This window comes from Lepidochelys kempii, chromosome 10, assembly GCF_965140285.1.
Source record: "Lepidochelys kempii isolate rLepKem1 chromosome 10, rLepKem1.hap1, whole genome shotgun sequence".
Lineage (NCBI taxonomy): Eukaryota > Metazoa > Chordata > Testudines > Cheloniidae > Lepidochelys > Lepidochelys kempii.
The window spans coordinates 39,259,733-39,273,153 of NC_136389.1; the positions used below are offsets into that span (position 1 = coordinate 39,259,733).

Here is a 13,421-nt window from a genome sequence, read left to right on the forward strand (position 1 = left end):
TCAGGGCTGGAGTGACCACAGCCGTGGGGCCCCTGAATCCGGGTGTGTTGGTTGGAGAGTGTTGGAGGTGCCAAGATCAGAATTGGAGGAGGATCTGATCCCAGGGGGAAGCTCATCCTATCTTCTGGGCACCTTACTGCCTATTTGCTTGGCACACTTGACACTGCAGGTGCATGTCTCTGTTGTTTGTGAGATGGAGAAAGGGCCATCACCTCCTGTCAATGGAGACAACCCTAGATCCTGATGCTCATTCTATCATGTCTCATTTCCTGCTTGTACAGCACATTACAGTCCTCCCAAAATCCCATGAGTGATACTGTGCCACTCTAACACTCAGGCACACTGAGCCTGCTGTTGGGAATCATTAAGAAAGGGATAGATAATAAGACAAGAAAATATCATATTGCCTCTATATAAATCCATGGTACACCCACATCTTGAATACTGCATGAAGATGTGATCACCCCATCTCAAAAAAGATATTTTGAAATTGGAAAAGGTTCAGAAAAGGGCAACAAAAATGATTAGGGGTACAGAACGGCTTCCATATGAGGAACAATTAATAAGACTGGGACTTTTCAGCTTGGAAAAGGCGACTAAGGGGGGTTATGATAGAGGTCTATAAAATCATGACTGCTGTAGAGAAAGTAAATAAGGGAGTGTTATTTACTCCTTCTCATGACACAGGAACTAGGGGTCACCAAATGAAATTAATAGGCAGCAGATTTAAAACAAACAAAAGAAAGTATTTTTTCACACAATGCACAGTTAACATGTGGAACTTCTTGCCAGAGGATGTTGTGAAGGCCAAGACTATAACGGGATTCAAAAAAGAACTAGATAAGTTCATGGAGGATCAATCCATCAATGGCTATGTAGCAATGCGAAGACTCACCAGCGTGGTGCCTCCTGCTGGTTGTTTGGGAATTAGCTCATCCAACACTCGGATCGCCTCCTGGTGGCCGGTGTCTCGCCTGCCTCAGGCCCCGGTGCCCCTCCGGGACCCTGGTGCCCTTTACTTCAGGGCTCTGCCCCAGCAGTACTCCCACACTCTGGATCTCCCCTATCAGGGTACCTCCTGCCCCTAAGCCCACCTTACCTCAGTGGCCACTGCCAGTCATCATCTAGCCCCCTTTCCCTGTGGAAAACTTCAGTCTGTAATGGCCACTCAGCATAGGCAACGGGGTTGGGCCAGCTGCTTCTGCCTATCCCCGGGCTGCACCTCTGCCATCCCAGTATGTCCCTAGGCCTTTAACAAGGCCTCACCCTGGGGAGTTGTCAGTCTGGAGCTCCCCAGCTCCTCTTGCCCTTCCCCAGCACTGCGCTGCTTCAGGTACCCTGTGCTCCCAGGCAGCTAGGTCCTTCCCACTCCAAGGCTGGAGTGAGACTCTGCCCAGCTCCTCCCTGAGCCCTTATAACGGGGCCAGGTGTGGCCTGATTGGGGCATGGCCCCAGCTCTGGCTGCTTCCCCAGTCAGCCTATGCTTTTTCCACCAGAGCGGGGTAACTACCCCGCTACAGGCTATTAGCCAGGATGGACAGAGATGGTGTCCCTAGCCTCTGTTTGCCAGATGCTGGGAATGGGCGACAGGGGATGGATCACTTGATGATTGCCTGTTCTGTTCCTTCCCTCTGAGCACCTGGCATTGGTCACTGTTGGAAGACAGGATACTGGGCTAGATGGACCTTTGGTCTGGCCCAGTGTGGCCGTTCTTATGTTCTTATGAGCCACAGGGAGGAATGACTTGCTCAATGCAGCATGGAGCGCCATGTAGAGCACTGTACCTTTAATAGGCTCTGGGAAGAGCTAGTTGAAACTGTTGATGACTGAACACCACAGGCCAGGATTAGGCTTAGGCAGCTCTTGGTTTCCAGACGCCTCCTCCATCACCTGGATCATGCTGCCTAACACAGCCGTACTAATCCTAAGGAAACAGAAGGTGAAGCCAGGGGATGAAGAACTGGAGGGAGGCAGGTCCCTGTGCATGGGAACAGAGGTGGGGCCATGCCCAATGATGGGAGCAGGTTGCACCGGTCAATCTCATTATTAAGAGGGGGGGGTCACACAAGAACATGTTGAGAACCTCTGATTTATTCCACAAAGTGTCCATGAGCAGATCCCAATTGCCTCTAGTCTACCCAGTGTCCAGCCACTTCTCATTAATACCTGTGGCCAACTCTTGGTCCATGTTCATTGGGGAGTGCTTCAGTGCATGTCTGCAATTCCAAGCTGGGTGGAGCTGGAACTCCCACTGAATGGTCCTGCTCCCTGAATGGATGAGCCTAAAATAAGTTTGTGATCACAAATTCTAGATGCACTCGTCCCACAGTGGTGCAAACCGCCCTGATTCTGTGTTTGTTCATGCTAATAACCTTAGAATCATAGAATCATAGAAGATTAGGGTTGGAAGGGACCTCAGGAGGTCATCTAGTCCAGTCCCCTGCTCAAAGAAGAACCAACCCCAAGTAAATCACCCCAGCCAGGGCTTTGTCAAGCCGGGCCTTAAAAACCTCTAAGGATGGAGATTCCACCACCTCCCTAGGTAACCCATTCCAGTGCTTCACCACCCTCCTAGTGAAATAGTGTTTCCTAATATCCAACCCAAACCTCCCCCACTGCAACTTGAGACCATTGCTCCTTGTTCTGTCATCTGCCACCACTGAGAACAGCCTAGCTCCATCCTCTTTGAACCTTGCTTGCTACAAAATCCATCTGGTGCTAAACGAATTAAAAACGGACATGAGCACAGCAGGTGGGGTGAGCTACTGAGCTTGTTTATCCATATAGGGCCTGATCCTGCTCTCACTTAAGTCAGTAGTAAAGTTTCCATTGGCCTGATCCATCTATACCTGTGCACTGTAGGTGTAATATATTAGGGGCAAAATCCTGGCTGTATTGAACACAATTTGTCATTGACTTAATGGGGCTGGAATTTCACCCTCTGTCCTGAATTATCATCTGAACCAAGGCCCTTTGTACCACTCTGGACAGTGACCTTAACATGAGTGTGAATGGAATTGAGCCCACTTTGCCCCTCCAGAGCAGTGTCAAGGGACCTAAGGCCTTGTCTACACTGCAGAGTTTTGTTGGCAAAAGGCAGCTTTTGGTGGCAAAACAGTGGAGATGTACATACTGCAATGCCACTTTTGGCAAAAAAACTCTTCGGTTTTGGTGACAAAATGAAACCACCTTGACGAGAAGCATAGAGCTTTCTGTGCAAAAATTTTGTCAACAAAGAGCCAGTGTAGACGCTACCGTTCGTTATGTCAACATAACTGACCTTCCCCAGTATTCCATGATGCCCATTGTGCCCCCTCTACTCACTGTTTTGAACTCAGCTGCTCTGCAGGCATGCACCCTGTGACACTGCACCCCATATTTGTCATAGTAATATTATAATATGGTTATGGCATAATTATGATGCATTTTGTACAATAAGTCACGTGAGGTGTCATTGGAAAAGTTTTGATTTGCTGTATATGATTATCCTATTTGTATGCATATATCATTTTTGTATCTGTCGTTATGACTATTGACTAGAGATCTGTATTTCAAATGGGCTTACTCTGGAAAACACCCACAGCCAGCCTCTCAGGTACAACAGTGAAGAAGCCAGACAGTGCTGATGGCCCATCAGCAAAGACTATGGACTGTGGAATAGCTTAACCTTCCTGTGGGTGTTTTGGCCAACCTGTAAGCAATGGCTGCTATAACACTGCAAGGGCATGGGACCAGACTACATGTTTGGGAAGTCAGTATTTTCCCACAAACTGATCTGGGAACCAAGTTTTGAAACAAAGGGTTCCTGCCATATTCTAAAGCTATATAAGGCAGGGAGTGACATCATCTGTTCCTTACTCCCCACACAAAAAGACTCCTGGAAACATCCAAGGAACAAAGACTGAACGCAGAAAGTACTGGACCTGGGCTAAAGGGATTTCTAGCTGGTGTATGAAAGACCTGGGGATTCCAAGCTACAAAGCAAGTGTAGCTTGAGTTTAAGAATCTGCAGCCCATTTGTGTAATCAGTTGGGGTGAGAGATTGTTAATTCAAATCCAGTCCATCTAGTATATTAATCTTAGGTTGCATTTTTGTTTATTTGCTAGGTAATCTGCTTTGATCTCTTTGCTATCACTTATAATCACTTAAAGTCTATCTTCTAAACTTGTTTTTGCTTTATCTGAAGCAGTGAGCTTGGAGTGAAGTCTGTGGGAATCTTACTTCAGAGGGGCTGTTGCATATTCCTCTCTACACTGTGTGGGAGGAGAACTGAATAATAAATTAATACTGGTTGGGGTTTGGACCAGGGCAGGATGATATTGTTCTGGGGTCCTTGGCTGGAAAGCTGGGGCTTATTTTGGCTGTAGCTTCTCTATGGTTGGTTCACATGCAGTGGCTGGTCAGAGAGCCTGCATGTAACTGCAGCTGGGTGTGTCCCTACCTGTGTGTATACTGGTGAAAGTGTAAGACTAGGAACATGTCTACAGCTTGTCACAGAAGCACAGCAGGAGAGGGAGCCTAGGCTGCTGAGTCAGAGGGCTCAGCAGTACCCCAGTTCCAGGTGGCACCGGGGGCGGGGAGGGGTGAACTTGTCACATACCCCTCCTCTTTTAAAACTCCAGGAAGCTTTGACATTCCTCAGCATGGAGGGCTCACAGAGCTGCTGAGGATGCCACTGCCAGCAGCTGAGGAGGCTGTGGGAGAACTTGGAGGGAATCACAGAACCATATGCAGACAGAGTGGGCTGCTGCTGCAGGGGGTGGGTGGGATGAGGGAGGGCGGAAGGAAGGGGGGAGAAACTGCTGTACTGTGCAAAGCCGGGGGCTGATGTGGGGGAGTGTCCCCTCCCCCAGGATTGGTTGCTCAGGCTGCTGTCTGAACTTAAAGAGACAGCAAGCCGACACACTCTCCCCCAATACACAGACTTCCCCAACACACATTCTGTTGCCGTCTCTTCCCCCCACACACACACTTCCTATCACACCCTCCCTCCCCCTCCCCGGACACACTTTAGTTGAAAAGTGGCTGACAATTTAGTAGACAGCCCATGGAATGATGGGTTTGAGAAATCTGCATCATGTTACACTGTACTGTCCCATGAGGCATTGCAAACCCTTCCCAAACCACCCTGTGGCCAGTTGCACAGTGGAATAGCCACCTACCCACAGTGAGTGCATTTGTATTGATGCAAGAGCTGCTAGTGTGGATGTGCTCTGCTCCGGACACAAGGAGCATAGTGTGGGCAGGCAGCAGTGGTTTAATTAAAGCAGCATAACTTTTTATCTACACTGTGGTGTAGACAAGGCTTTAGTGTAGATGAGAAGCTGGCCCTACCCTTCTAATTTGGTAGCATTTTACATCTATCTTGCAATGATGTAAATGCTTGCCCCAAGTGCGGGGCGATGACTATTGACATTGGAGTGTTCATAGTTGTATTAGCCGCTTGGGGTCAGGAAGGAAATTCCCTTCTGGCCATGTTAATGCATTGCGGGCAAATTAAAGTAAGATTTTGGCTGGAAACAACAATTTTTAGTTACAAAGTGTTGTTGCCATGTTGTCCTCACCCCTCTCCCAAGCACTGTCTGGCACCTTAGCCATGCAATCCCTATTACAGTGATTTTTAAACAGAATACCTGTTTATTCATTTGTAATGCACACAGGATGATTGGCATGCAGAATAACACTCGGCAAACCTTACAGGCAGCCAACTCCGGGCTCCACTGCCGCTTTTAGCCACCTACAACAATGGGCAGGCACGATGCCTCCAGGTGCTAGGAGCACATGCAGCAGCAGTCCCTCTCATACCTTTTAACAAGGTTCAGTTTGCAGTCCTCTCTCACCAGCTGCTACTCACCAGCCTTCATCTTATTGAGCTGCCCCACTTGAGAATCCAACTGCCCTGGGTTCTTGCTCCTGTTCTCCTGTGACACACACATTCCTACAATGAAGGAGGGCTGGGATCAGCATCCAGCCCCCATCCTGCGCCCAGTGAACATAGGGCTTGTCATAACAGATCGAACCAAACATCCACTCTTTGACAGTGACCAATACCAGCTGCCCCCAGGAAGGTGCAAGAAAGCTCTTGATGGACAGCTATGCATTAACATGACTGGGACTCAGCTGGTGCCCTGAATCATGATGGTTCATAGCCCATATACATTTTCATTGTGTCTAATACAACTATGAACATTCATACGTCAATGGTCCCAGTTCTCCATCGCCCCCGCACCTGGGGCAGGCATTTATATAATTGTAAGATAGGTGTAAAATGCTACCAAATTAGAAGGATAGGGCCAGCTTCTCATCTATACTAAAGCCCCTTGACACTGCTCTAGAGGGGCAAAGTGGGGTCAGTTCCATTCACACCCACGTTAAGGTTACTGTCCAGAGTGGTGTGAAGAGCCTTGGGTTAAATAATAATTCAGGATAGAGGGTGAAAACCCAGCCCATTATGTCAATGACATAGCTCCTATTGACATCAGTGGGGGTCAGGATTTCACCTCTAGTGTTTTACACCTACTGTGCATTGGTATAGATGAATCAGGCCCAATTGGAGTTTTGCCAGTGTCTCCAGTTGGAGCAGGATCAGATCTTAGTTAAACAGCCCACCCCACACCCTCCAGAGCATCAAACTGTGCTAACCCTATCCCTATTCCTCTACAGATTTATTTTGTACCAGGAATGAAGTCTTCAGAATGCTATTATTTATTGTGTGGACTACAGTAGTCCTTAGCACTGGTATGCAAGGCACTGTACAAACATATAACAAAGAGACAGGGGTGCTGCTTTCCAACCCAAGAAGATCAAAGGCCATGTTTACATCAATGGAAGATGTTGATGCTTTGCATTCATGGAGCTATTTAAAGGGATTTAAAGTGCTGCCTTCCATTGATTGTAAAGAGGAAGGAAAGACTGTTTGATTTTAGGCCAGATTCTGCCCTGAGTTCCCCTCTTGAGGGATCCCATTGAGTCAGCGAGGTTGCCTGAGGGTGGCAGAGGGAGGAGTACCCCCTCTGCACCCAGCATTACACCCCATTGTGCTGTGGTGGTGCTGGTGCAGAGCCAAAGAGCCGTGTGGTCTCATCGAGGTGAGTTGAGGATGGTGAGGCAAGCATTCTTTTGAATATCATGGCTTTTGCCAGTGAAAGAAAGAGTCTGCTCCTGAGTTTTCAGTGTGCTGGTTCCAGATATGACAGTGAGGAGGACCATGTAAGGAGAGAGAAAGAGAGAGAGAGAGAGGCCTTTCAGAGTTCCACACACCCCTGCCCTCACCCCTTCCACTACAAACACACCAGATTTAGAGATTCATGTTATTGTCCCATCCTTGCCTTTTGAATTGCACTGGGTCTGCTTATATACAGAGGAGAATGGCGGCCTCTAGTGGCACATGCTGGGATAAACATGTGCCACAGGGAGAGAAGATTGGCTTGTCTGGAGACCCAGGATTGCTGCAGTTTGAAAGTAAAACTGCAAGACGGATTGTCCCATTCCCACTCAAGCTCCCCTTGTGTGTGGAAATAGAACAAGGCGTCATGTTTCCTTCTAGGGATCCCTACACTGTGCAGTTACAGTCATGGAATCCCTGTTCCTTTTGTTGCAGAGTTGTGACTCGCACTGTAGGGCTGATGGTCAAGTGAGTGATGCAGCCGGGAAGGGACAGAAAGAAAAAGTTCCTTCTTGATGGAGGGGCCTCCTGCAATGAGTGATGATGGTGTTATCTAGGGTCAGCGTACCCTCATCCCTCTAATGACCTTAGCTCTTCTGCAGCACTTCCTTTTTGACAGTCTTGGAGCCACCTTGCTTTGTGGGAGGTGATGGGCAGATGACAACTTACAGTGTTATTTGATGTAGCGCAGCTGAAATGTTATGGTTCTAGCACTGTGGAGGCAGATCCAGGGCTGGTGTCAACTGGCAGAACTCCTAACCTGAGTTCTAATCCTGACACTCACACTGGTGTCTTCTGAAATCACCTAACCTCTCTGCCTCAGTTTCCCCTTCTGAGAAAGGGAATAATAACACTCCTGTACCTCTCTGGGTGGATTGTGAATCTTATAAGTGCTGTGAAAATGAAACATGCCTGTTATTACTGTGACAGAGGGCCAGAATCAGATACATCCCTACCAGTTATAGTTATCTCAGTTTTACAGGGGGAAACTGAGGCAGAAAGGTGACTTGCTCAAGACCAAAATGAGAGTGTTTGGCCTGAACCTCAGTGGTTCCAGGGATGTGCTCAAACCTCTAGACCACACTGCTTTCTCAGCTGCGAAGGTCAAGCTGTTGATCTATATCATTCTCAGATACATGGACTGCCCTAATCTACACCCTCTGCAACCCCAATGAAATTCAAATCAGTGCTTAGAGCCCACTGAGATGGATGCCATAGGAAATCTGAGATAGGCTGCACACTGTGTGAATCAGGGCAGGACTGGGCCCCCGAATTCCAGACTCTCAGCCATAGCCTTTACCTACAAAACCATTCTCCTTTGGGCATCAGTTGCATGTTCAGGCCTTTTTTTTTAACTAAGAGCTTCAGCCAGGTAACTGCAGTCCTGGAGCATTAATATCCCAACTGCCCTTGAGTGGCAGGTCCACTGAATGACACTGCCCCCTGGGCCAGAGCCCCACCATTTGCAGACCAGATGGAGCATTTAAGGCCAGGGTCAGTGGGGGTCTCTGGAAATGTAAAGTACACAGGGAGGGGGCAGGACAAGGTGAGATTCTTAGAGCACCTCTAGACTCAGTTGGCCTTGCATCTCAGCTTTGCCCTTGGTTTCCATGTGCATCTCAGGCTCCTCCCTCTCCCAATGGGTCTCCAGAGAGGCACCCGGGAGAGAGAACTGCCCCCTAACCTCTCCCCATTGTGTTCCAGAGTGACTGTAGAAGATGTCGAACCAGAGTACTGGTGACACCAAGCCCCCATGTTTACCCCGGAATGGATTGGTGAAGATCCCCACCCAGCCCAATGGACTTGGCTCTGCCAGCATCACCAAAGGGACACCAGCAGTGAAAAACCGGCTGTGCCAGCCTTCTTCCGTGCCTGCTATCATCAGCCCAGCCTTACCCAATCACAGTGACCTTCCCATACCCAGTCTGGCATCACCACTGTCCTTGGCGACTCTGGCAGGGGTGCCGTCCCCTTCCAGCACCTCCATGGTGGGACTGAACTTGAGTGAGGCCTCCCTGAGAAATGAGCACCCCTCCCCAGAGAGGCTCCCTGGCTCCCCCACGGAAAGGCAGCTTGCTGTGGATGAAAAGATCCTCAACCGCTTGTTCTGGTACTTTTCAGCCTGTGAGAAATGTGTCCTGGCCCAGGTGTGTAAGGTGTGGAGGCGGGTCCTGTACCAGTCCAAGTTCTGGGTAGGCCTGACACCAGTGCTGCACACCAAAGAGCTCTACAACACTCTGCCCAGCGGTGAGAAGGAGTTTGTTAACCTCCAGGGCTTTGCTGTCCGGGGCTTTGACAGCTTTTGTCTGGTGGGGGTCTCAGACCTGGACATTTGTGAGTTCATTGACAACTACCCCCTGTCCAAGAAAGGGGTGAAGTCCATGAGCCTTAAGAGATCGACCATCACGGACGCAGGGCTCGAGGTAGGTCTCCTGCCCCCAGTCTGGCTACCGGGAACCACCGAGATGCGGCTGAGTGATGGAAGACTCCTGTTCACTGCAGTCCAGCTCCCGGGAGCAAGGCAGGGTTCTTCCTGATAGGATGTTTTCTAGAGTTCTCTCCAGTCTGGTCTGAAATGTCTCAAATGATGGTGCTCCCAGTGCTTCCTAGGAAGCCTTTTCCACAGCCCCATAGAACTCACTTCATTTGCCATTGCTGAATTCCATCCCATTATTCCTTGTGACCCTGAAACAATCCTACCTCTCTTTGGGGGTCTGAATTCCATCCAATCTCTCTCTGGTGAGCTAAGCATGGTATTTCTGGGTCAGTCGCACCACAGCTGGGCTGTTGTTATTACAGAAGTGGCACCTCAGGTACCAACTGTGAGCAGGGCCCCATTGTGGAAGGTGCTGTATAGATACTCCATCACTGCCCCAAAGAGCTCAGAATCTCAGGCAAGAGACAGGAAGGAAGTGTTGTTATGTCCATTTTATGTATGGGCAGCTGAGGCCCAGAGGGATTTTAAGTGAATTGTCCAAGATCACATAGGAAAGCTGTGGTGGAGCGAGGAATTGAATCCACCTGACCTAAGGTTTAGGCCAGTGCCTTACCCACAAGATCAGCCTAACACCACTCTGATTGCTGGTGTGATTCTCTGCCTACGCTGCCCGGACTCTCACTTGCCATAGTGCAGTGCAAGAGAAAACATGCTCCTTTAATTCTGTAGCCACAGTCCAGACAGAATGCTTTGTATCCAAATATATTGGCTACAAATTCCCATGATTCTTCCCTTCCCTAGGAGGCTGGGAGCTTGTTAAACAGATCTGTGTCAGCTAAAGAGATTGCTTCCTTTAGCCATTCCCATAGTTCCGCCTCACTATCTTCTCTCAGAGTTGGAATACTAGATTCGCTGCCCCCTACTGAGGTCTGGGATCCAGCTGAGAAAGCCTGCATGATATGATACAACATTCATCCCCAGGCAACTGAGTCAGCCTGAGTGGATCATTATGGACAGGGCACAGACTCATCACTCCTTAGTCTCCGCACTCAGCAGCACTTCTGCATTAAGGAGGTGAGCGAGGCCCCCATGCTGAGATCCCCTCATTCTCCCCAGGGGGCAGGACTCAACAGCCCTGGGACTCACTTCTGTTTTTTTGGCTTATCTTCCTAAAAGCTCATGCATCAGAGTTTTAGCCAGGCACCTGCAGGGGCCAGGAAGGATTTTTTTTCCCTTCCAATGTATGCTGAGGTGGGGAGTTGATCTTCTTCCTCTGAAGTATCATTGATGGCCACAGCTGGAGATGGGACACTAGCCAGAGTGGCAGGGCTCTGAGGTGGCACCAAGAATTCTTTCACTCAGGTGTGTGGCTGGCTGGTTCTTGTTCATGTGCTCAGGGTCTAGCTGATCACCCTGTGTGTGGTTGGGAAGGAATTTCCCACAGGTCAGACTGGCAGTGACCTTGGGAAGTGCTTGCCTTCCTCTGCAGCATGTGGGTGAAGGTCACTTTGCAGGATTATCTGGATGCATCTCACTTAATCATTTTTCTGCCATTCCATTTGCCTTGTGCATTGGTACACCTCAGTCCCCACTTTTCTCTGCCTGTGACACATAATCCTTTAGTCTCCCATGAGCTGTAATCCTTTGGGCTGAGTTCAGTTGTTGGATTTAGTGTGCAGGTGCTGGGTGATGTCAGCGGACTTATGGACAGGAGGTCAGATTGTCACAAGATGGTCTGGTGGTCCCTTCTGGCCTTAAACTCTATGACTCCCCATCTTCTCCTCCACTTCCTTGCTGCATTCCAAGTGAAATCTGTCCCCGGGCACAAACCTTTGACAGCGCAGAGTAAAGACCCTTTACTCCATTGCCCTTTAAAACAATCTGGCCATAATAATATTGCTACCTAGCTTTTCTGCAGGACTTTTCATCCACATATCCCACAGCATTGTACAAAGGAGGCAAGTATTATTCTCCCCATTTTATACATGGGGAAACTGAGACACAGAAAGGTTAAGTGACTTGCCCAGGGGTCATCCAACTGAACTGGGAATAGAGCCCAGGTCTCCAGAGTCTTGGCCCAATACCTGCACCGCTGGACAAAATTCTCAATGCCCCCAGGATTGTTGTGTCTTTTGCTCTTTACACAACAAGAATAATATAAAGCAATCACAGACACACAGTTAGGTTCCAAATAACCATACACAAGCATGCCGGGCCTAGCTATGTCCATCCTGCTGCTCTGGCTGGTTTCTGGTGGCATCTAAAATGGAGAGCATGGTGAGCACCACAAGAAGGGATAGGGATACTATCATCTTTCTATACACTGCTGTTACACACACAGGAAAGGTGTAGTTACATTTTCAAGGCTAACCTTAACTCAACCCCATTTTCCCCTGCCCTTCCAGCCAGGAGACTCCTCATCAATGCTCCATAAGCAGAAAGTCCACCCTGCTGTGTGTATCCATTCCAGCAGAGCCCTCCGTAGATGTGTGCTGGTAAAGCCCATTCCCAGTCTTCCAGCCTTCATCAGCTACAGGGCAGGGAATCTCTTCCACCCATCAGGAGGGTGTCAGGGTGGATTACAAGATGGTAAACCTTGGGATATGAGTGCCATGCTGGAAAGAGTCCCCCAGATTTGTAAGCTGGTGCCCCCTAGTGCCAGAGTGGCTGCTGCCAGAGCAGTGTGCAGGACCCAGGCAGAGGAAGGGGAGATCCTTTGGCTGCATCCTGGCTCCCTAAGCCTGCATCATGTGACTTGGTGACTAACCCAAAGGGAGGGGATACAGGATGACATTAAAATGACATCTTGCTGGAGGTCCCAAGAAGGCCTTCCCCCTTCCTCCATCCCTCCCTCAAGCACATGGGATTGACTGCAGAGCAGAGATGGTAGGCAAGGTGAGGCAGGGTGTGACCACTGGGATACATGGGAAGGTCAAGGTGTGACAAGGCTTCACATCTGGGCTGTAGCAGGAGGGCAGGCTGGAGAAAGGTGATGCTCTAGCCTGAGTGGTGGATGGATAGTTTGCTGGTTAGAATTTAGTGTCTGGATGGGGATGGTGGTGAGCTACAGCCAACAGGGGAAGTGTGAATGAAGAGGACTGTGACGTCTAGGTGGTATGTGGGTGGGGACCCAGGAGCAGAGTTAATGTTATGTTGGAGGCTCAGGTGTGTACATCAAGCATTTGTGTTTTACGTGTTGTTTTGAAGGCAATATATTCCTGACAGTGTCTCTGCCTTAACAGAGAGCTTTAGTCTGGGGCAGTGGTTCTCAACTTATTACACATTGTGGGCCACTTATGTGGGTCACAAAGTGTTACCTCCTAGGCCACAGAGGCTGGGAGGCAAGGCAGCGGCAGCCCGGACCCCAACCCCGGACCCCTGCCACTCAGGGCTGGCTGGCTGGCTGCCTGCCCTGGACCCCCGCTGCTTGGCTGCCCCAGATCCCAGAGGTTGCAGGGCCAGGCAGCTGCCCTGGATCCCACGGGGTGGGCCGGCAGCCCCAGACCCCCCCCCACACACACACGGGGTGGGCCGGCTGCCCTGACTCCGGACCCCTGCCACATGGGGTGCACTGGACCCCTGCCCTGGATGCCCACTACGCAACTGCCCCAGACTGGGGCCGGGCAGCTGCCCTGGAGCTCACAGGGCTGGGCAGCTGCACCAGACCACGGACCCTCAAACATGTGGGACCCAGCAGCCTCGGACCCTCAACCCTGCAGGGCCGGCCAGCTGCCCTGACCCCAGACCTCCACCATGTGGCTGTCCTGGACCCCAGAGCTTGCGGGGCTGGGTGGCTGCCCCATACCTCAGGCCCCTAA

The 13,421-nt window shown here is 49.9% G+C and overlaps 1 protein-coding gene across 1 annotated transcript in view; it reads left to right on the top strand.

Annotated features, from left to right (window-relative positions):
* The window catches only part of FBXL16 (F-box and leucine rich repeat protein 16), a 74,608-nt gene that overhangs the window by 39,958 nt on the left and 21,229 nt on the right, over positions 1–13,421 (top strand). Inside the window, exon 2 of the mRNA XM_073363060.2 lies at positions 8,871–9,589. Coding sequence (XP_073219161.1) covers positions 8,885–9,589 — 705 coding nt within the window. The 5' untranslated portion in view covers positions 8,871–8,884. The remainder of the gene's footprint in view (positions 1–8,870; positions 9,590–13,421) is intronic.